This window comes from Acanthaster planci, linkage group LG16, assembly GCF_054643075.1.
Source record: "Acanthaster planci isolate LZ-2023a linkage group LG16, COTS_SCS, whole genome shotgun sequence".
NCBI classification, from domain to species: domain Eukaryota; kingdom Metazoa; phylum Echinodermata; class Asteroidea; order Valvatida; family Acanthasteridae; genus Acanthaster; species Acanthaster planci.
Genome location: NC_141792.1, coordinates 8,144,837 through 8,167,489, shown reverse-complemented (window position 1 = coordinate 8,167,489; position 22,653 = coordinate 8,144,837). Strand labels below are relative to the sequence as shown.

Here is a 22,653-nt window from a genome sequence, read left to right as displayed (position 1 = left end):
TTTGGCAACCAGTGACCAGGGAGCCTAGAGCACCCTTAACAGTGCCACGCGAGTGAGAAATATCCAGCTCGTTACAACTTACACGGGCTGAGATCTGTTTGCCTTTCCAATCAACGCGCAGGGGGCCGGCCGCGTGCTGTGCACACACCGGGCCCCGGAGTTTCATTGGCTTAATTGGTTCGGAAAACAACGCGCGCCAAATTCGCAAAACGCGCGGACTCAGCGACTTAATGAGGGCGGTAAACAGGATAAAGAAAAAAAGAAAATGGCTAATGGTTTCCCAGGACTGATTAGGGGCCCTTGGAACCAACTAATGAAGTTAGTGACACACTGTTTACACCATTAGTTACTATCGTTATTTGGGCGAACAACGCAAACGAATGACCAACACAAAAATTATTCTTTTGGGGGGAAAAAAGGCTTTCCACTCAGTGAAATTACATTAAGGAAATTGACCCAATGAACTCGACAGAAATTGAATGAAAAGCAGAACAAAGCTTAATTAAAACTTACAAAAGCATAACGGCGCAAGTTACCTGGTTTCCGTCATGATGGGCATTGATATTCATGCAATGATCGAGTGGCTTTTTATCAATGTGAAGAAAAATAACCTTTTTTTCCAAAGTCGTGAGCCTTGAAGTTTCTACATTAAGCTGAAGTTTTAAGCCTGCTGTCTACCGACACCTGTTACGACCCAACTGTTACCTCTACGTTAATAACACGCGTCTGAATGCGACAAAACTGCGTCTCATCACACCATTTCCATCAGTGCCCTTCGGGGTGCTTCCCAGAAATAATTATTGACGTGCATTTATTGCCGGCTTCGTGACAAAATTACCAGTGGACAGATTTGAACGAGAAAATCGCGTAATGCGCGTGCCGATACCGGCCTCAACGGTGCCAGTAGCCGGCGGGCCAAGTGAAGTAAATTTGGGCGTTTAATGAGTCTGTACGTATAAACACCACCTTCACAACCCAGGCAGGTGTAAAATCGTGTCCTGTGGGGTTGCTGTGAAGCTGTGAAATTGCATCAATTAGGCGTGGTTGTCGAGGTCGCAATAAATAGTCTGGTTGGTCAGCGAGATTTCCTGGCGCCCTGGGCGGAAAGACTAACAGTGATTAGATCACGGTGGTCTACCTACCTCTGGATCAAAGATTTTGTAATGGCCAAAGAACGAAAAACAGACTGAGCCCCCCCCTCTCTTTCTACAAGCCGTGATAAAAAGAGAACGTAGCCTTTCCTGTTTAAGGTCACCCTGCAATCCGGTGATTTCTGAAACGTCTTTGACTTCCCCAAGTACTGTAATATTGTCATTCATTCAATATCAAATCGCCTTATTAGTAGTACGAAATATCAGCAGTGGAACAGTTTGCAGGGGGGTTTGAGGGCACTCACTATCTGGAGGGGGTCACTCAGTGGTCACAGTTAAAACACTGACCAAGGTCACGATCACTGACCAATCATCAGAGTTTTTGTATTCCCATTTTTGATTGGGGGAGGGGGGGCACACGAGGGCACAGACCTCGAGTGGTGGAGGAGTGGGTGCCTCCATGTCCTTCCTCTGTTACAAAGTTGACTACATGTATCAGGTTTATGGTTGTTTTTATTCTATAGCACTTCAAAACGCTTCATATTAAACAGCCACACAATGTCTGAAAAAAAGTGTTTGAATGTCCCTTGCACTTGATATTCGCAGTACTTATCATGCGCACGCACCTGTCATGTAGATGTATGATGAAATTGACGACATGCGGAAGTCAGTCAACAATACAATCGAGGACAGAGGCTTACCTTCAGAGGACAAGGGCACTGAAGGCCTATTTTCTCTAATATAAAAATGTCCTGTGTACTTAGCACAGTAGCAGCTTGATTTTTGCAGTTCTTATCATGCGCACAAACCTGTCATGAATAGGCACGGTGAAATTGACATTCGGAAGTCAATCAACAATACAATCGAGGACACTTGGATACCTTCCGAGGACAAGGCACTGTAGGCTTGCTTTACCTCTATTACACATATAAGAATGTAGTATACACAAGCATTTCACTACACAGGACCGCTTTTTAGCAAACGATTTCTTTCAAAGGACAATGCATCCTTCATTGATTGCTTTGCTCCCAGTCTCCCTTTCTTCAGTTCCAGTTTGAGACTTTCATCCTCGCCTGGCATAACTCAGTTGACACTGATGCGAGCTGGTCAAGTCGATGTAAATTGAATTGTTTCAAGTGCCGTGTTGTTGGCATCATCGTGCCAAGGTCCGACGTGAAAGTCCCTGTAGCAAGCGTCACGTTCAGTGACCTTGTTAATATAACGACAAGTGCAAACCTGAGGAAAAACAACCGCTCTGGTTCACTCGTGGTCACAATTGTAATTTATCCCTCCACAAGCAGACCATCATAATTAGGACCATCATGATCCAAAAGGGGTCTTACAAGCTGCACCTATAGCCCCAAACATTCAGACAACTGATTTTGTTACAATGCACGGCAGATATGCAGAAAGGCGTTCATATTCTCAACGAATTTCAACGGCCATCAACTTCCATTCCTGTCAATTACTGACACAAATCCGAATCCCTTTAACCTAGCCCTCGAATCTCGTCCTCGAGCCCGCCCGACTGATGGATCCGGTCATCAGCCCGGCCTCGGCTTAACAACCACGACCTTCTCCTGCGTTTTCGATGCACTTGCCCGCAGTTAATCGAAGCCGATCGAGCTCAACCCCCGGAAGGCCTCCACTTGTAGCCCCCTTCAAATTACATCCCTCAAGTGCAACATTGTCATTGTCGAATAGGGGGGCTAAACGACAGGGGTAAAAATTCATCAGCCCACAGAGGTCAGGGCGCGCGCAGTGTTGCCTGTTCTGTCCACTGATTCGGGCGGCCTTGCCATCGGGTTTTGAAGTCCCTCTGTAGCCCCTATAAGCCCGCGCAGTCAAGGCGACCAGCTCTCAAATTATTTTGTCCATCGGTGACGCGTGCGTCAGATTTCCCTCCTCCGGTATCAATGTGCGATTCTTGTACAGAGCCATCGTCTCACGTCTAAGTCTTGAACTCTTATTTGCTATAGACTTAAAACATGGAGTAAAGCAAGATGCTAACTGGAAACAAGTTCGATATTATCTTCACAAAAATGGCGTCCGAAACCTCAAATTCGTGAATATTACCATGCAGTACACTGCTAACGGAAAATTCCACCAGTGGCAGACTAATAGACAAGGTCCAGTCCGTAGCCACTTCAACCATGCTTCAACCAGCCACACGTTGATTAACAAGACTTTGAGGTAACGTTGGGCAATTAATGCATGTACAATAATGTGCAGTGATAAGACACAATTACGACACCCTTCTAAAGCGTAACAGCAATGCAAGCAGTTGTAGGAGGCCCTTTGGCCCTTTTTAATGGGGCTAATAATGATTAGTTCAGTCCCTCCATGGTTCAGTTAGCAAGCTTCACACGATAAATCGACGCGAATGTAAGTTTTGTTCTTCTGCAAGTGTAACCTCGCTTTCAACACAGTGTGGCGATCCCGCGGAAAGCGAGTTATCGAACAGGCTGCGAAAACACCTCTTGGGAATAACGACGGTCATCGGTGTGTGGCTGTTCGACTTTACTTACAAACTAGTGTCCTAGAGAGGTCACCGTACAAAAGGACTATACGTAAAATGTGCTCGATGTCTACATCCTTGTCATTATAATTGGGTAAGGGCATGTGCACCTGCATTCATGTTCTTCTACTATTGACATTATATGACACAGGCCTTGCAGAAAAGTGATAAAGAATCATAAAGTGCTGGTTACAAATTATTATTGATTCAACGCCAAATTGGTATTGATTACGGCTACAGTATGAATTTTCTATCTGCTTGGCACAAAATGTATCCCTGAAACTATACACTGCATTTCCGGTTTCTTCATATGTTTTTTTCAGCACGCGGTCTGAAGAGTGTCATACCGATTGCCACAGGGGAGGAGTCTGTGGTACTTACCCAGGGCCTGACGTGAAACCACTTTCACGGCGCATCCAGCAGGAACGGAGAGCGAGCTCGACCGACGCGCCTCCAAGACCTACCTGCCTGGCCTCCCAGACAATATTTATTTCAATTTATCACAGACCGAAAGGATGAATTTAATCAGTTTTTTGTCGGTAGTGATCTAGAGATTCTCTTGGCACGCGGTTGTTTTAATAAACTGCGCGGCATCCCTGGTGCACTGTCCACACGTTAGTTACGGAAACACGACTGGTAACAAAGACTAAGCAAATAGCAGTTTGGGGCAGATGAACTACAAACAGATATGTCCTAATACAAGGTTTGCGAGTGTCCACTTATTAAGTGCGAGTCGGGAGAAATGAAGACGATTTCTAGAAATCCAGGGGCCTTCGCAGATTGTTTGAGCACTCAAAACGACATCTGTGTCTAGAAGAACCCAATTAGATGCTGATGCCAGCTCTAAGGTTTCCATGGTTAAAAAAAATATTTGCCAGGGTCCGACTTAACAAATAGAATTGGGATTCTGGTGAAAATGGTGCGGTGGACTCTTCTTGGTTGATACAAAAGCAATGTTCGAGCATCACTGTGAGGACAAAAGTAAAAAGAAGGGTGGGTTTTATCTGACAAAGTTATGAAAGCCTGGGGCCAATTTCATAGAGCTGCTTAAGCACAAAAATTGCTTAAGCGTGAAAAAACCTTAGTTGACAAAGCAGGTTACCAGCCAAAACTCCATGTGATGTATATTGTTTTGGAATGGTATTCACCTGTCTTTTGGTTAGCATGACAATCACATAGATTCTGAGCTGGTGACCTTTGTTTTTTAAGCAAGGTTTTTTGCGCTTAAGCAAATTTTGTGCTTAAGCAGCTTTATGAAATTGGCCCCTGGTTTTAAAAGAGAGAGCCATGGTTTAGGCACAGCCGTATAAGCGGCGTTGGCCAATGCCAGTTGGCGCATGCAGGCACGTAATAATAAATTGCAATGTCTGTTGTAAATAAAATTACATTCCCTTCATTCGTCGTGGGAAAATTCATCAACAAACTCGGGTTGATAAGGGTCAATGTATCCCAAGACGTTTCCATTAACGCGACTGCAGGCTTAATGCTGGAGACGGGAATGGGCGAATGTCCCCTTAAAGCTGGAGTCACTGTAGGGTCTACGCCAAGGGTTGTCAGCCAAGTCGGCATAGAACAAGGGAGCTCCGTTGGACAATCTCGAAATGCTTTCGAGTTAGTTGTTCTAACCTAACCCGCAACCTCTTGCATGTAACAAATCACATCGCACCTACACCTGATGACAAGCGATTTCACGTCCGCTGCTCCTTTACGTCTTGTCCGTTCTGTCAGAGAGTAATTGTGTGTGTGCGTGTTGTTCTTTCAAACTCCCTTCGGAATTGAAAGAAATGTGCAACCCGGCGCTGTGTGGGGTCAAAACAAATCGAGGCAGACTGAGTAACAGGGATCATGGACCTTTGATGGGTACCCAGCACACTAAAAATGGTCCCCCAAAGACAACTCTAATCCCGCGGAAAATGCGCCTTACCGTCAAACCGCAGTGTAAGATGTCGATATTAAAGGATAGACAGAGACGGTTGTGGTAAAGTAGGTTGCGTGTGGACACATGATGCTCGCAGGTAACCCTGAAAACTGCAGACAGTACATGGGAAAACAAACGACTAAACATTTTTGCTTTTTGGAGGCATACATGAAACCCACTTCGTATTTTGTTGTGCTTTAATCAAGTTCATTGGCCGATCTGATTGCACAGCTTTCCCGCATGTATCAAAGAAACAACCACAATGCGGCTATTGACAAGTCGCGTTTTCAGTTATAAGATTCTTTTTCTATCCCAAAGATAGCACAACACCTGAAATCTGGATAGCTGTATGGAACATTCAGCACCCGAGGACGTTTAGGCACTAACATGATCCATTTCTGAATCGGTAATTAACATCCCGTGGCAATCATTGAACCATTCGGCCATGAGCCTTTTTTCTGTGTGAACATGATGCGTTGCAGTGGCGCAGCGCCTGCTCCACGGGAGTGCATGCATTTTTTGGGGGGGGGGCGCACCTGGGCGACAGCGCATACTGCCAGTTTAACTTGAGCTCCACTATATACACATATGTCCTTTTTATGGCAACGCGAGAACTAGGACCATTTCCCTTATCTTAGCTTCGTCTGGTTTGATGTTTGTGGGAGGGTCTCCTGACTTCATGAATATGAAGACTTAATCTACATCCACAGACGAAGCCAGAGTAGCGGACAAATCCACTATTCTGCTTGTATATTTCACTGCGAAAACTAGGGTGTTAAATTTAACACCGCCGGTGTTATCAGCGAACTACACCAACACTTTCACTGGTGTTAAAAATTTTGGTGTTATTCGGTGTTACTTTTAATATCCTCCAGTGCCGTTATAACACTTCTAGGTACATAACACCAGCGGTGTTAAAGTAACACCCTATTGTGTGGTCATCTGATGACACCAAAAGTGTTGGTTTTAACACCACAGTTTTTGAAATGTACATTCTGGCATCAGGCAGCACTCGTCTTGAGCATCGAAATGTGGGGAATAAAAACGGCTTGAGTCTATATGCCCTAGCACTGGTTTAAAGCTTGCCTGTTAAATAATTTGGGTTGACCGGCACACAGAGCGGCATGAGCCAAGCGATGAAGCGCGGACCGAACAAACATGAAGAAAGTGTTACACTGTCACCATCGACGATTGGTTCTTTGCTTTAGACGTCTGGGCAGAGATATGCCGAGAAAATAATCACGGGGAATCATGAAAACTTGAAACCGAAATCAAAGTGCTATGCCTGTAGGCAACGTTTCAAATTCATGTTTCAGTTGTAGACCCGCTTCGGGTTTCGGGTCCGTCTTCCTCGATTTCAAATCACTCCTTGTGATATCAGTTAGGCCTTATTTCGTGGCGATCGGCAGTGGGGACAAACGGAGCTTAACGGGCATCTACGAAAGCTCGTGTAATGATGCACTGGCCGAACCAACAAATATGGCGAATGCCGCAGCTTGTAATAATTAAAACCTCGTCGGCAATTGTCCACGGATTGGGTTGAGGTAAGGCTTGCCGCGGCACTGGTGGTAGGTAATTGTCTCCCAGGGGAGCGGAGATTTGTAGAAGTCCTCGAGGGGTAGAGCTGCAGTGATTACTGGCCTCTAGCAAGGCCTGATTGATGGCCTGTTTGAACGGCTGGTCGTGCGCCATTAGGGAAACAAGATCGTGAAATTATTTACCGCCGTACTAAAAAAAAATCGCAAGTGGCCATATGCGCTTTCGATATTATGGCATGCCTTTTTTATTGGTGCTGTAAATTTTTAAGTGCCAGTTCGGTGACCCCCCTCAACGAGAACACGTAAGGGCGATCCAGTACTCCGTACTGTTCACAAAACTGACAACATAGTGATAATATACGACTGCATTCAATTCCGATGATGAACAGTCTTACAGTTGTGAGCAGTGCAAAGTGGGCACATTTCCTTTCCTGACGTTGCACAATATAGTGTCGGAATTTTTACTGCGAAAACAAACACCGCCCTTGAGGGGGTCATCAGGTTCGTTGCGATCTTGCACGGTGTTTCCGTAGTTCTTTTTTGTTTTACCTTCTCCCATTTAGCGTACTCAGTTGAAATTCCTGCCCCGTGATATTTTCATTATGGGGTTTGAGGTTTGCCACTATCCACACTTGATCTTGGAATAGAACACGCCGCAAACCTTGGTCCTTTTTTTCCTCCAACACCTAAATTGACAGTTCTCTTTGTTTATTTTGGGAGAATTCTTGGCCTTGCAAGTGCACCGATTTCATTTACTTTTGCGTGATGGCGTGACTCAGAACAAAAAAAAAACACAAACAAAACAAAAACATGGTGGGCAAAGTGGCACAAATATGTAGGACGTCAGTGCAAACATGTACTGAAGAAAGGACAAAATCCATGAAAACGTCATTTTCTGATGCAAAATTTGAGACTCATAAAAACTAACAACACCAATTGAATAAGGTTTCACTTAGCGTTGCTGTTCATGGAATGATACGCATTTATTTGCTCTCTCAGCTCCACAGATTTGCAATATTGACAGAATCGTGTTTGCCGAGGGATACAAGCGCTAGCTAAGCGATCTTACAGGAAAGAACCATGCATACATATTTTTTTTGCTCCATTTTTCCCAGAGTTGCCCACGTGGCGATATCGTGACAACTACATCTGCCAATCACAACGCCTACATCAAGAAAACTGACAGGGGCGAGCGCCACGCCCTTTTGTGTCTGACACAACGAGAGCAACGCCAGAAGTAGACAGCCTCATCACTGAACCAATAACAGAAAATAAAATCCTTTAAATCATAACAAACTCTGGATTGTTGAAAGCCGGTGATTCAATCTGACCAGCAGTGGATAAGGTCGCCATTCTGACCTTGTTAACTCTATAATTCTCATTCTAAAAGTAATAATAAAAGATTTTTTTCCCTGCAAGGTGTCGCTCGTTATATCCAAACCTCCTCTTGGTTGTGCACCTGTCTCTTTCCCAGTCATCTGCGCATGCGCCCTTTCCGCTGAAACCTCTCATTCGCCCTGCTCGAGTGGCTCTTAACGACAGTTGGAAACACTAGCCGATAAACACCATTAAACAAGTCTAGCATCTCCAATCCTCAGACAAGGTGTACATGTTACACATCGGTCATCGCAGGCACGGCTCACCGTGCTTCGCGAGCAAAGGCCCAGCATGGCTACCGGCATATGGGGAGACTGACTCGGTACCCCTGTACCGGGAGTTCTGTTGCCGCGTAAGGTGATGATGACCGCGGTGTAATAAGGAGGGACTTAATGAGGCGTTGCTATGGGTCTCCTTTCTGCGCAATGCAACGATGGTTGTACATCGAACAGGCGACACTGTAATGCATATGACACCATTTGAATTTTCAAGCTGCAGTTTTTCTCTGAATGCGTGCATGGTTGTCCTTAAGCGTTCAGTCGAGCCTATCATTGCACTTTCCTAGTGCTAATGATACCCAGCGGCCCAGCCTGATAAACTGATGCATACAACGTGACGACACTCGTCGTCCAAAATTGTGTTTGAGGAATCAAAGAGTCAAACAGTCAGAATTTCATCCGTCTAGCCGTGCCTTGAACGGCCCTTTTGTTGGAACCTGTTTGTTGACACATGGATTTTCACGCGAGAATCCCTGATAGTATGTATATTTGCATATGCGCATGCCCGCTTCGATCTGTTTTCTGTTGTGGGCTGCTGAGCTCACCCAACCCCAAGCTGTGCACGCTTGGCATTTCCTGATGAGCCATGATATGCTAGAAAGAATATCAGGAAATATGGCGCTGCGTCGCGGTGACCGGTCTCTTCCATCTCCTGCAAACCGGTCTCTTTACGTTCAAAGGACTGATTGGAAGTCCTTCCCAGAGTCAGTATTCGATTCCCCCTCTAAACGGCGCTTCCGAACCGACAAAACCACCCAGAAACGGGAACAAAACTCAATAAAAAGGCACGGAAAAAAGGATGTCAAGTGTCAAAAAGGGGTGTTCCTACCCGCCGGGACCGAATTTAGTTCGTGTCAACAACTTCCGGCGAGGTTCCAACCGGAAGTTACTGACTTGTAGGTTTTCTGCATCGCGTTGCAAGAATCTGGCGCGCGTTCCAGGTATTTCATCAGTTGTCCAGGGTAGTCTCAAAGTACGGGAGCCAAGAATAGGCACTTGATGTCGTCAGATTAACCACTTATCAATTATTTTACATGACTGGGGGATGTGTGCTAACTTGGACCACTGTGAGATATATTGTGATCATGAAAGTTACGGATAATTACATTATTGGAAGACGCCGAGTGGCCTGATGGCATTGGAAGGCCAGATTTTATTCAGGGAAAAAACACTTATACAGCTTGTTTTAATGAAAAGAAGAAGTCCTGCCTTTTTTTGTCTGTTAAAAGTAGTGTACAGCATTGGTAAAAATCACCCAAATCGGACTACAGTATAATCCTGAAATATCTTGAAAGAAAGTACATAACAACCTCAATCGGTTTGTAAAACATTTCCAGCCAGAATGCTGTAGTTTTCGAGAAAACAGAAATTTTGTTCTCTTTTTTTTACGATGTTCGGCCGACAACAGAGTTCATTTCACTTTAACAGGCGCCAATTTTCTTGTCTTTAGTGTTTGCGGATGTTGTGGGAGTCTACCTTAATGAACGGGTAAACCAAAAAGCAGCTTAAAATATACGGAGAGAAATTCACCACATTGTAAACTGAAATTATAGGAAGCCGAATGTAAGGTGCAAATTGGAAAATTAATTGGATCAGTGTGAGGTTAAAGGATTTTCTTAACGCTAAAACTTTGAGAATTAAAAATCACCCGTAGAGCATAATGGTATGATCCAACTATACCGGTAGTGGCTGTTCCGAGCAGAATGGTGAAAGGGATTTTCGTCAACAAAAAGTACGATGTCCACACATTAAACCTACCGTATTTCAAGACAGAATTTCTTGTTTGCTTTTAATTATTAGTGAATCAACCACAATGGAGTTTTTAGACTTTCATCGACGTGTAAACTGACGTGAAAGTGCGATCATTAAGCACGATCGTTCGCGTTTATCGTACTAGGCCTACTCGGTCACGGGCACGAGTCGACTGCGTTCCTGGATGAAGATTTTTCATGAATCCGCAAGGCTATATTGTCGAGGAGGCGCATTACTCCAAAGTAAATTCACTGATTACTCCAAGCCGTTGAAACTGCTCCATGAGGGAATGAGAACCTGTCATGCCTGTTTTCCACCCTGACCCCGCGGATGTTGTTCACTTGTACTACGAACGCCCTGTAATCCATAGATTACAAGATAAATTACAAGACCTTCGATTAAGCGTTGGAAATGCTGGGCTGTTTTTTTCTCGATTTCCTCGAAACAGTTGACTCAAACATGAAACAAGTCAGTGGAATGTAAGTTGCAGTGAATATTATACATCGTAATCAGCCAATCTTGTGAAATTACGATAAAAAACAATACCTTTAACTCCCTGCCGCTCCCAACAGAAAATAGTCTTTCAAATTTCTCAAATTTAAGAAAACGATCTAAATTCCCATACTTTCTCCACACTTAACATATTCCATACAGACTTCTTTATCCCCTGATCCTTTATGCAACTAACTTGACATGATTATGACCAAGATTCTTGCGCTTCGCAGACTACCGAACAATATCGTTTTAACTGTCTTCAATTGTCCCCTTGCACTTCTCCAGTCGCGGACATGTCATCTCCATATGACACACGACTAATGCAGGCTGCAAATTTGCACCAAGGCGTGATCTAATTACCTGGCCGCGCCGTCTCGCTCCGGCAATTTCGCTGACAATTAACCTTCCACTGGCCTTTGTTGACGAGATAAAGGATTCCCCTTCCGCATGTTGGACAAAAAAGAAAGATCTAATAGGTTTGGACAAAACAGTCATTGATGTGCATAATCAGTTGGCGCGAGCTCCAAGATCACCGAGCCCGCTAATCTCAATTAAGATTTCCCGTCTGACATTATTAAGTCGTCCAAATCAACGGAGTGTTGCAGGAATTAAATTGAGACGGGATTTATATGTCAATTTTACAACCCCAACTTTTATATGTCCAGTTCAGGATCTGGTGATACATTACCCAGACCTGCTGTTGACCCGCACCCTTTCAAACAGACCGCATTCGCGGCGTCCCAAATTTCAGTCGTATTCCCCAACGTAGTGTATTTATTTGAAAACGTTAAATTCAAAGAGCCAGACTAGATTCTACGATTTCATTCCGGCCCCCAAAATCACCTGGTACCACCCCTTTGCGGTTATCAAATTGATATTGTACGTTCAGGAATTCAACTGAAATTGGGGACGTCGCGAATGCGGTCTATTGTCCAGTTGGTTCCCCAAACAGTACAGGCTGGCTGTAATCGAAAATCAAACACAATACGTCTTTTGGGAACCTTGTCGAAAGCTGCGCTGATCGAAATGAGTCTTTCCCACAGACTACGGCGAGGAGACGTCGGTGTTCTTAAATGGACCGGCGGGCGTCGTTGTTTCAACTTTCAAAATCGTCGTCCCACTGTCAAACGTTGTGGCTTAACCTTTCAAAGCTGTGATTAAACTTTTCCAAAAAGGGACCAAAAAACAAGAAACAAACAAAAGTTCAATTTTTAGAATGTCGTGGCACCATGGTTCAACTTAAAAACACCGAGGATCAAGCTTTCAAATGTCGTGGTGTAGACTTACTTTTTAGACATTGTACTTTCTTCAACCTTTCCGAACGTCGATCGTGGCCCTACTATTCAAACACTGTGGTCCTTCTTAGCCATCGTTGCAGTTCAACTTTTAAAGTCCTATATTCTAGTTCCTGTTCAAACAAAATCTCGTTACCAGCGATGTATTTGTACAGCTATGCCCTCCATAAAGTCATGTGTCCTGACCCCTGTGCCCACAGAAAGGGCCACAGCATACCACCATTGTGTTTGGGGCACTGTCTCAGAACTCTGTAATGGCACAAATTTTAACAGTTGCTCTACGTCATCACAATAAAAGGTTACGTCATCCAGAACATTGTGGCGTAAACTGTTTTACAAATACACCGTACATCCGTGTTATTAATTTTGTTACATGTACCTGCTTTAACTGAGGAGTACTGATCTTTGATTACACAGATCAAATAGGCCTCAAATGTCAAAATTGGTGATCATTAATTAATATCAATTGAGGTGGTATTTAGTTTTAATTAATTTGAAAGTTGGTGAGTGTGACCGCATCTCATTCGCACACGAACGAACGTCATATTCCCAGAACCAAACCCGTGGGAGCTCCAATAATTCAAGTGGCGGTAAAAAGTCGGAGTGCTTCCGTTTATCAGGAAGAGGGCTTGGTCTCGAGTGCTAGCACTTAACCTTTTAGAATTTGGGCGATGATTATGAAAAAGGCAGAACATATATGTTCTGGTATAACCGCAATTCTGGCTACCACATTTTGATCGTCTGTTCTGATGATCGCTGTTTCACGTACGCGTGTGATGAGACCCTAATGTCAACAAAGTGTTATTGCACAAAAGAAATTAATGTACAAGTACCTGTTCTTTTTTTTTTTTTTTTAGAGCCGTGCAGTCTCGTTCACATATCTACTTGTAACCTCGCTCTCCACAGTAGGCCCTCAACGCGCAAAGGAAGGTTCACACTAAGTGTGAAAGCGACAGAGAACGCGGATTTGTGACGACACCAGATCACATTTTTGAAAAAAAAACGTTGAACACATTTCAACTCGAGCGACATTCGGCCGCAAAGTTGTCGTGCCGTCAAATTCGCGTCACTTTCGCATTCGCCTGAAGTGCAATGAACCGGCCTTAACTTGAGGGTCTTGGCCAATGTGGACAAATCAGAAACTCACGCCAGAATATGTTTGCTCACAAATAACGACCACCTGAAACAAATTAGTCTTCATTTTTTTATTATTGGCCCTTTTACCTCGCATACCCTTACCCTTATTGGCTGATTAAGTGTCCCAATCCCAATGTCATATATTCTTCAACACAATATTGCCTTGTGCCATGTGGCACTGATTACTGAAGAGAATATACAGTGTAACTTCTACACTGGTTGCGCATATATATGACTTCGAAGTGGAGTTATCTCCTTTTAAACTGTTAGTCACCTAATAATATCAAATATTAATTTGATATGCAAATGACCCCGCACTAGAGCGAGCTAGCAGGTCTTGGTGTACTGTTCCAGGGGTGATCGAGGCTTAGATTCATGTCTATTGCCTGCTGTTTTCCCAATCAAGCTGTATGATTTAATCATGAAGTTGACGCTAATGCTGCTTAATGACGAAAAAACCTTTTTTGCCTTGAAATGACACAACGTACTCCAGAGAATGTTCAAAGATGGGGACCCGTAGATCGTGTGGCGTGCGAACGTTCCGGAGTAGTTTGGAGAGGGTAAAAGAAAGGGGAGTCTCATACCTCGCATATCTTCGGCTCTGTGTAAGTTTGTTCGCTTGGGCAATCTGGTGCAAGGTGTCGACCGGGACGCAGTGTGTGACGTCCAGACATCAAGTCCGTATACGAGAAGTCATTGATTTGGGGTCATGGGTTTGGGAAATCCTTGTCCCCGCCGCATGGTGATGGTACTTTTCACACCGTAAACGGATTCTTCCATGATTGCGAATAGACCTTATCCTTGGGGAAAACCATTTTCAACTGTGTTCCCAGAACCTTATTCAAAGTGATCTATCAAATTTGGTGGTGCCCAGGGCAGACTATGTTGGGTTCCATGCCTCACTTTCATGCTTTTTGATGATAGCTTAAAACATTTTATATAATTGATCACAAAGGTTAACGTCTTTATCAATATTTATCTGATACTATTTATCTTTATAAATGGCATTCACTTTAATGATGTTTATTTAAATGCTTTCATTGTTGTTCTCAGGTGCCAAAATCAAACCTTTAACCTCGCTTTCAATTCAATATGGCCGACTAAGAAAAAGCTAAACTGCCCGAATGAGAAGCACACTTTATTTTCCATTAGGCTTTTTGAGGTAAAGAACTTCAAATCACGGAGCAGCTAATTATTATTTTGCATCGGGTGAAATCTTTAACATTGATACAGCTTTCTTGAGGCTTGCGATCTCCAGTGCTCAAGCACTTTTGAGGAATTCTTGATGTCATCACCAGAAATGATTAATAATAATAGAATTAATAATAATAGACCAACGTGGCTAGATGCGTTTGTCGCAGCGTTCCAGTCCAGGACAAAATTGGTACAACGACAGGCTCAGTACAAGGTCATGATTATAAATTTTCCCTTTATTCTCCTGGACTATACACACGGAAAGCGCACGCACTTCTGAGCCGGGTGAAATGAACCAAAATCCAGGATGATGCCGGGGTTTGAAACATTCAACATGGCGCACTGGTATAACGAGATGGTGTTCAGCCACAAAATACCGAAATTTGTCCCGGCCTGAATCAAAGATGACGGAAAATGGAAGGAAAGCAAGGCAAAAACAAACAAGCAGACACATGAGAAATTGAATTTCAAATGGGATCAGTCTGGGAAGCAAATAAAAATTAATGCACATGTAGGCCGACGTTGAACTCTACCTAGCGTTGGTGGAGGGTGCAATGGAAGCACATTAACATTGTTTCCTTTTCCGTGTGTATATTAAATTAAAAACACGAAACCCTCACCCCAGAGGTTTTAAATAAATTCCCCGTCTCGCAAGTCCTACTATTTTCACAGTCTCTCGATGATTGCAGTTCCCTCTGTTAAGCGTAGAGGCCTTGACCGTGACGTGAACATTGAGTGAGGCCAAAGCGCTGGCTTACTAGGCAGCTCTAATTCGCGAGGGATCGGGCATTGTTCGGCGGCCGAGGCCATGGTGTTTTCAAGTGCGATTGCTGCACGACTGTATTGGAATCCAGATTACCCACAGGGACCACCGGATCATGGCAAAAGTCTACTTCACTTGCATTACCCAGTTGAAAAAAGTGTACTGTAATTCGCATTTTGTGACAATAAACAGAAGGGGATCCACGCGTGCTTTGTGAAGAATGTCCTTGAGTACGGAGGCCCCTACAAGACGCCCCCGTCAATATTTATCATCTCGGGACAAGGTGGTACATACATATTTTACTACACATTAGGCTGATTTTCTTCTCGGGTTGTTGTTCACTTTCTATCAACCCCAACTCATGGGGTGTCATGACTTATATGATTTTCAATCTTTTTATTTTAAAGAAATAACTCCAACAGCCAAAACTAGGCAGTGTACTGTACTTCAACCGCACCGAGTAAAATTCCACTGTTTGAGGTGTTCTCTTCTCATGACAAAAATCATAGTTTAATTGATTTTTCACACACCATAAAGAAACTTTCAGGCCATAATACGCCATAAAAATAGTATGCGTTGGGTATTGTTTATTTGCCCGTTTCCCCCGCACTTACAAAAGGCCGCCTTCCCTTCGGGAATTTTGTCTCTTTTGCCGCAGTTACTAAGGGTCACCTTCTCTTTAGAAAATACTGTTGCTGTTTCATGACAAAACGCTTCCTACGATTGTGACGTGGTGAGATAAATCCCCATGTTAGGTTCGGTGACGGGGAATTAAAAAGAAATTTTCCAAACAAGTATAGAGGAGCGATTTTCAAAGATTCACTCTAATTATAGTACAGGTTAAAAAAATATTTTGGGGCAGTTCGTGTAAGAGTAAAGGCGACTGACCTGGACCCCACTGTTCACCTGTGTCATAACACTTCAGGATAAAAAGCATAAGAGTCAAAAGATCGTATCGTAAAACAGTTCATCCTTTCTGTGACACCGAAAATCAGATATTGAACTTCCTGAAAAAATGACATTAATTTCAATTGGACAGCATGGAATGCGAACGATTAGTTATGACGCTCCGATAAACTCTTGGACTGTAACCTCGGCTTTGCAAAGAGCTCTTTGCCCAGAACAAATAGTCACATTCGAGACACTGTAATTTTTTTTTCTGGGCACCCCGCGTGTAACAAGTTCTCGTGCATGTGGCCTCCTCTTTTGGCTAGCCAGTTATGCCAACAATTCCGCTGAAAAATAAATCGATAATCACCCATGGCCCGTGACCGTCTCCGTCTATCAACTGTTAGTACAAGGCTAAAAAAAACGTGGTGAGGATGCGGGTGCTCGTCTTCGCGTTCACTCATTGGAATTTTTTCCAAGCTGTAGTTTTCTTATCACCAAGGATCTGTTATGATACGGCTGGAATGTGTACTCGTAAAGTAGATCAACACTGTTGTGACAAATTTACTCTAGAATCAATAAGAATTTGTCTCCCGTTATTAACAGCGACACAAACGTTTGGAGGATTTGTTGACACAATTCTTTCGCGGCTCGCACGCGCCTGTTCACGCGAAACTAAATAAGGCAATTTGTATGTCTCTTAATGGGTTGTCATCAGCCGTCAATTTTTTTTTGATAGGGTAGTCAAAGCACGATGGACTTTAATACCAATGTACATGTGGGTCAGACGATTGTTCTTGTAAAATATTTTGCCGTTGGTGGAATGCCAGATCGAAATCGGATGAGGTTTCAAAAGTGTTATCTCACCTTTTCTGTCCGTCATGAGCTCGTGGAGTAGAACGGCGACCAGGGACAGGGCAACGAAGCCGAGGAGGACCGCCAGGACGAGAAGACGTCGCTCCAAGCTGGTCCGTCGGCGGTACCACGAGGGCCGCTTCCAGTGCACGCTGTTGGGTTTGGTCACGATGCCGTCCATGGTGGGCCAGTGGGTGCCACCGAAACCAAGTCCCCCCTGCTTAACCCACCCCGCTTACCAAGGGTCTCACCGCACCTCCAGCAGGCCTGGCACTCAAATCTCGCCCGACAATTGTCAGGTATCCAGAGGTCAGTCGACCGCTTGCGTGAGACTTTAGTTATTAGTTTAGGAGAGGGTTAAATCGGTTCCCTGGCTGCGGAGATTTTCCGCTTCACCGGTCACAGATTCGGGATGACTATTGTGACTATGTCAATAAAGTCCGTGGTCGGCTCCCACCAGCAGAATCAATGTGTCAATGGACGTATACGGTCAAACGGGACGCCGGTGGCATCACTTTCGTTGGGTACGCTGTCTTCTTGAAGAGCGTGAACCGGAATCCCCTCCAATCCTCGCAAAAGAGGTGGCAGTCTGTGTTCGTTACTTTACAGGACTTGCGTGCATCCCGCGGGCCAAGCAATTCAAAGCCCTGCCTACTCCCGTGTACGAGTGAATGGGTTTTTTTTGTCTCGGCTGGAGAACCTGGAAATGACGAAACGGTAAGATGTTCTTTTCTTACAGCGCACTGAACCGGGGACACATGATGAAAGCTAAGGCAACCCCGTAGGGTTTGCAGGGGCGGTCTTGAGTGATAATACAACCGTGACGGACCGACCACAGGTGCCGCCGTCTGGAAGCAGGAAGACGACCTGTCGTGCCGCTGACTGAGAAGATACTGTCCGCAACCGACGGCGACGATGACGCAGACGGCGCAACTATTGATAACTCTGGCCACACCGATGCAGCTCTCTCGTGAAGAGCTCCCCTAGTGCCGTTCAACAGTCAGTTTCCTGGCTCGAAAGCAGACGAACGCCCGCTAGATTCCTCGACCCGCAGGTGGGATGAACAGTAGGAACGTCTGACGCTGCCGCCAACCCAAGTGTGACTGCACACGCGTCGGCGACGAGTGACCGATAAATACCGAGCGTCCGGATACCGGAGGGCGAGCTCGTTGCCAGCCACGGACTCGGCGCTCTTTTTTACCGACTACCGGCCGTGTCACGGAGACCGATCAGACAGGCACTCACTGAAACCCAAGATGGACAGATGTTGCGCCGTAGGATGTGTGGTTGCCCACTGCGAGCTTAAAGGGCGCGCGCGTCAAGGATAAAATATTAAATTTTCAGTGTGGCAGCAGGGTATGATCTCCGTGTGGAGACTTAAGCGTGACAATTTTGGCACTTTCACAGCATAACTTCTTTTCATGTTGAGAATAAGAACTCAATAGGAAACAAGTCTGCGGCCGCGTGCGCATGCTCGCAACGCATCACGCTGCCTTTACACTTCAGAATGAATTTTACGCACGGGTGACAAGGTCAGTCATTGCCGGACGGTCGTGAGGGCGGAATTACTTGCGCACGCAATGAGCAGATGACCAATAAACTGGGTCACGGTTCGAGCAGGGCATCAACAAAGTGACGTCATATGACATAAAATCGGTACGATGCCACTCTAACAGATCGCTCACTTAGGCACAAGAAAACTAATTTAAGTAAATTAATACCATTTTTTTTACGTTCACATTTTAAAATATCACTGTTTACTGCACAGTCTTTTCAGAGCAGTACTTGACAGATAACGAACATGTGTTTGTTCCTCGTATTTACTTTGGCTTTTTGTAATACAGTTGAATACTGCGCCCTCAACAGAAATTTTTACGGTGATTTTGATTTGCATGTTACTTTCGTCAAGTAATTTTGCCACTTTTCATTCTTAACGCAATATTTGACGCATGTTTATGCTTTGCGGATGTAGTTTTGCATAATTATAATGCCATGCACTGTCTAAAAAAAATACATGCGAAAATGGAAAACAGATTTGTTTTAACAACAAAGATCGGAGCATTCAATCAATGACTATTACATACCACTTGAAGTGCACAGTAGTTAGAATAACTGAAATACACGATGCGGCTGTGATCAGGATTTCTGGATATGAGGTAAAAGAACTGTTTCTTATACGATGTACGTAATTCCACGCGTACAGTACACATGTAAATCACTACGATTGTTACATATTTGCATTAGGGGACCCCCAACAAAATAACATCATGATGTTAGTCATTACAGAACACGGTTATTTGCTGTGACAGTGAATTACATTAATGTGAATTAGCCACGACAAATAAAGTCACTTTCACTGCAGTTAATTACTGTCAAACAAACTACAGCAATTTACCGTCAGAAAATTAAACTTTAATTCAACTGTAAACTGCCGGTATACTGGGAAGAATTGGTGATTAATGTAACAGAAAAAATACCTTGAATTTGAATAGGGAAATCAAATTCAAAAGAGTTTTGTCTTGTAACATTTATAATGGGGGGAAAATCCTCCGACAGGTTTGTAAAGGCAGGTGACCACGTAAATGCAATACCGACAGCTACACGTGGCGACGACACCATACCTTTAAGCTTAGCTGCCTCCTCACAGCCGTATTTGTTTTCTCCAGCGAGGGGCCTGCCTCCACGGCTGCTGGAATTCCAGTCATCTCAAGCCATTGTGTCCGCATTCTGACACTTTTTCTGTCTTACAAAAATATTTGTAAATCTGAGCCTGACATTCAGACACCCCACCTGCTCAGAGACCCCCTTCTTTTTGTTTCGTTGCAGACCGTGTGTGCAAAGTTGAGGATTGATTTCAGAATCTTCGGCCGACCTGTGCCGAAAGTCCATTCAATTACCAATGAATGCAGAAAAAACTAAAAAATATTAAAATTAGGGAAGGTGTTGGAAAAAACCGCTTATTTTCACCATGTGCATGCGAATCGTCAAAAAACTCTTCAGATTGTGAAACCTGAACTGTACAATTGAGCAAGTGTGAGCGTTTTTGGCCAAGATGAATCATCCCAGTGGATTTTTTCGTCTTTTTGAAGTCGCTATTGGTTTTATTTTTGTGTTTTATTTTATTTTCCTGATTAGGTACAAAGGTGAGAATGGTGGGTTTCTACGATGCTCTCAAACTCCTCTTAGTTCCAGACAGATTTCACTGTGGCAAGTTCAACAAACCCATCGAGAGTGCAACTATACAACACAACGAAAAGCATATCGCCTTAAAAATCCTCGCTCCCGTCAACAGCTTCTCTTTCGTGTGTGTGGTCGAAAATTCTCCATTTGAATACAAAACAAAACCACCATATTATGCTATCAAAGCATCAGAAAAGCTCCCTGTTCCGAAAAGCGGTCAGTGGGAAACATGGACGTTTTCTTATCTAGGTGTCGACCTTAAAATCATACGCTTAAATGTTGACAACAGATCTCGATTATTTACCAATACATGTATATCATAGGTCAACTAAATGAAAAAAAAATGAAAGACTTTGGTTCGTCTCCGTCCGTCATCCGTCACTGCGATAACGTTCATTAAGAGCTTTTAACTAGCTGTGTCATACGAAGGAATGGTGCGGGCAGCTTTCATCTCCGCCTGGGTCCAATTTACTGCAGCACCGCCCTGTTAGATTTCTGAGATTCGAGGTAGACAAACATCCTTTGCGTGCGATCAAAAATAAACTGAATGACCCGACATTTTTGTCATTCTTTGTGTGAGGCATTGTCAAGGTTAAAGCGGTTCGTTTGGGGGTTCGCGGGGGCGGGAGAAGTATTTTTGGTGAAATCGTGGGCCAGGACTGACGATAGTTCTTCGCGTACAGCGTCAATTTGAAGAACTGTTAAAATTTCAAGGACATTTCTGAAAAGAACAACTTGTCGTTTGATTCAGGGTTTCAAGCAGATTCAACCTGTTGACAATACCAAAACTGCTCTCACGTAAATTGCGTACAATGTACTGTTTCTTCATTTTTTCCCCAGGTACATTCTTCCGGAAGTTCCCGGTCGTTATTTGCAAGTCCCCGGAAATGTACATTCATCATGTACGTCTTGACAAAACTCATCTACACAAACCAATAGTTATTTTCCCAACGTAGGATGGGGTATATTGAGACCATAAATCCTGCAGGCTCATGTCGTCGATTGTGAAATACTTTTGAATGTACCTCCTCATTTTGTTCTGATTATGAAGTAAACTTTGCAGCCACATTTGAAGCTTTAGTCTGTACACTTTTTTCACATGTTTACATGTAGGAGTTTTGCCTTTACACCGATATATAACTAATCAACACTGCACACTCACTGCTTGCCCGAGAGCTTGTGAAAAATTCACAAGCTCACTCGGGTGGGACTACGAACCCACAATCTCCTGCTTTATACTTAATACTAGTGCAGGCGTCTTACCCACTGGTCGGTCGTGGGCTCAGGTCCCGACCGAGTATGCTTGTGAATTTCTCACAGTTCTTGGGCAAGCATGGAGTATACAGTGTTAGTTAATATACGTCCGTGCAAGGGTCAAACCCGTACTTAAAAAGACTAATTATCTCTCCGACGCAAAGTACATCTTGAAATATCTTCCAGTTGTCAGACAGTCAGAAGGCATAAAAAAGATCTTTCAGGCCCAAGGTTAACGAACGTTTCTATAGTACACATTGTATGGGGTAACATATCGAACAACAATCTCTCGCGACGAATGAGAGTAAAATTTTAAAGATGGGTCCATCTCTCCCAAGTCATCCCGATCTGATTTATGCGCCTTTCCACACCCTGTTACAAAGCTACTTTGCATAGTTTATTTTCGCAGTTGAAATTTGTACCCCACCTACGGTGCATAGGCCGCGCTCGCTTCGAGAGAGGTTTATTGGGCGGTTTGTTGCTGGTGATAGACACAACCCTGGAAGGGGAGGTAGACGACAGTGTAAATCAGTCAGTCTGGTGTAATTTGTTGCACGGTCGCGAAACCAAATCTCTCGCGTTTCACTTCTGACCGGTGGAGTCTAGGGTTCGTTGAATGAAAACAACCGATTTATTTGCGTTTGTGAGTGGATGTCGATTTCGGCTGTAAATTAGCCAAAAAATGCACGACCAGTTCTTAATGTTGACACTCGACAGATGTTATTTATTGAGCCTGCGCTAATTTCTCGTGTAGGCAATCTTGTTAGAGAGTCGAGGGTCAATTCACTTCACCAAAAACCTCTTTTCTTCCGTTTAAGGTTTGTTTTGTTGGACGACTGGACTTTGCCAGAACTTGCGCCAACACACCAAAAGATGGCGCTATGATACATTCACGAACAGCTAATCGACGCAGCACAACTGGTGCAGCGAATCGAGCGCCTTCTCTTTAACGAAACCTGCAGGTATCGAAGTCCGTTGGGGACAAATGGGTCTCAGAAGAACTAAATGAGAAGTTAACATTGTCAAGATTTATTGTTGATCATCAAAGAAACCTACGAATGCTGTCCATCGATCAAAAACGAAACGGAAAGCGTACCATGTGGTCACGTACCCGAAGGCC

General features: G+C 44.0%; 1 protein-coding gene across 3 annotated transcripts in view; it reads right to left on the bottom strand.

Annotated features, from left to right (window-relative positions):
* Positions 1–18,537, bottom strand: part of LOC110986554 (endothelin-converting enzyme 1-like) — a 40,199-nt gene extending 21,662 nt beyond the window's left edge. For 2 of the 3 annotated variants that reach the window (XM_022248500.2, XM_087147038.1), the window contains exon 1: positions 17,112–18,537. In XM_022248500.2, the coding sequence (XP_022104192.1) occupies positions 17,112–17,280 (169 nt within the window). In that variant the 5' untranslated portion in view covers positions 17,281–18,537. The remainder of the gene's footprint in view (positions 1–17,111) is intronic. The other variant, XM_022248499.2, reaches the window with a different exon arrangement.
* Positions 18,538–22,653: the final 4,116 nt, after the last annotated feature.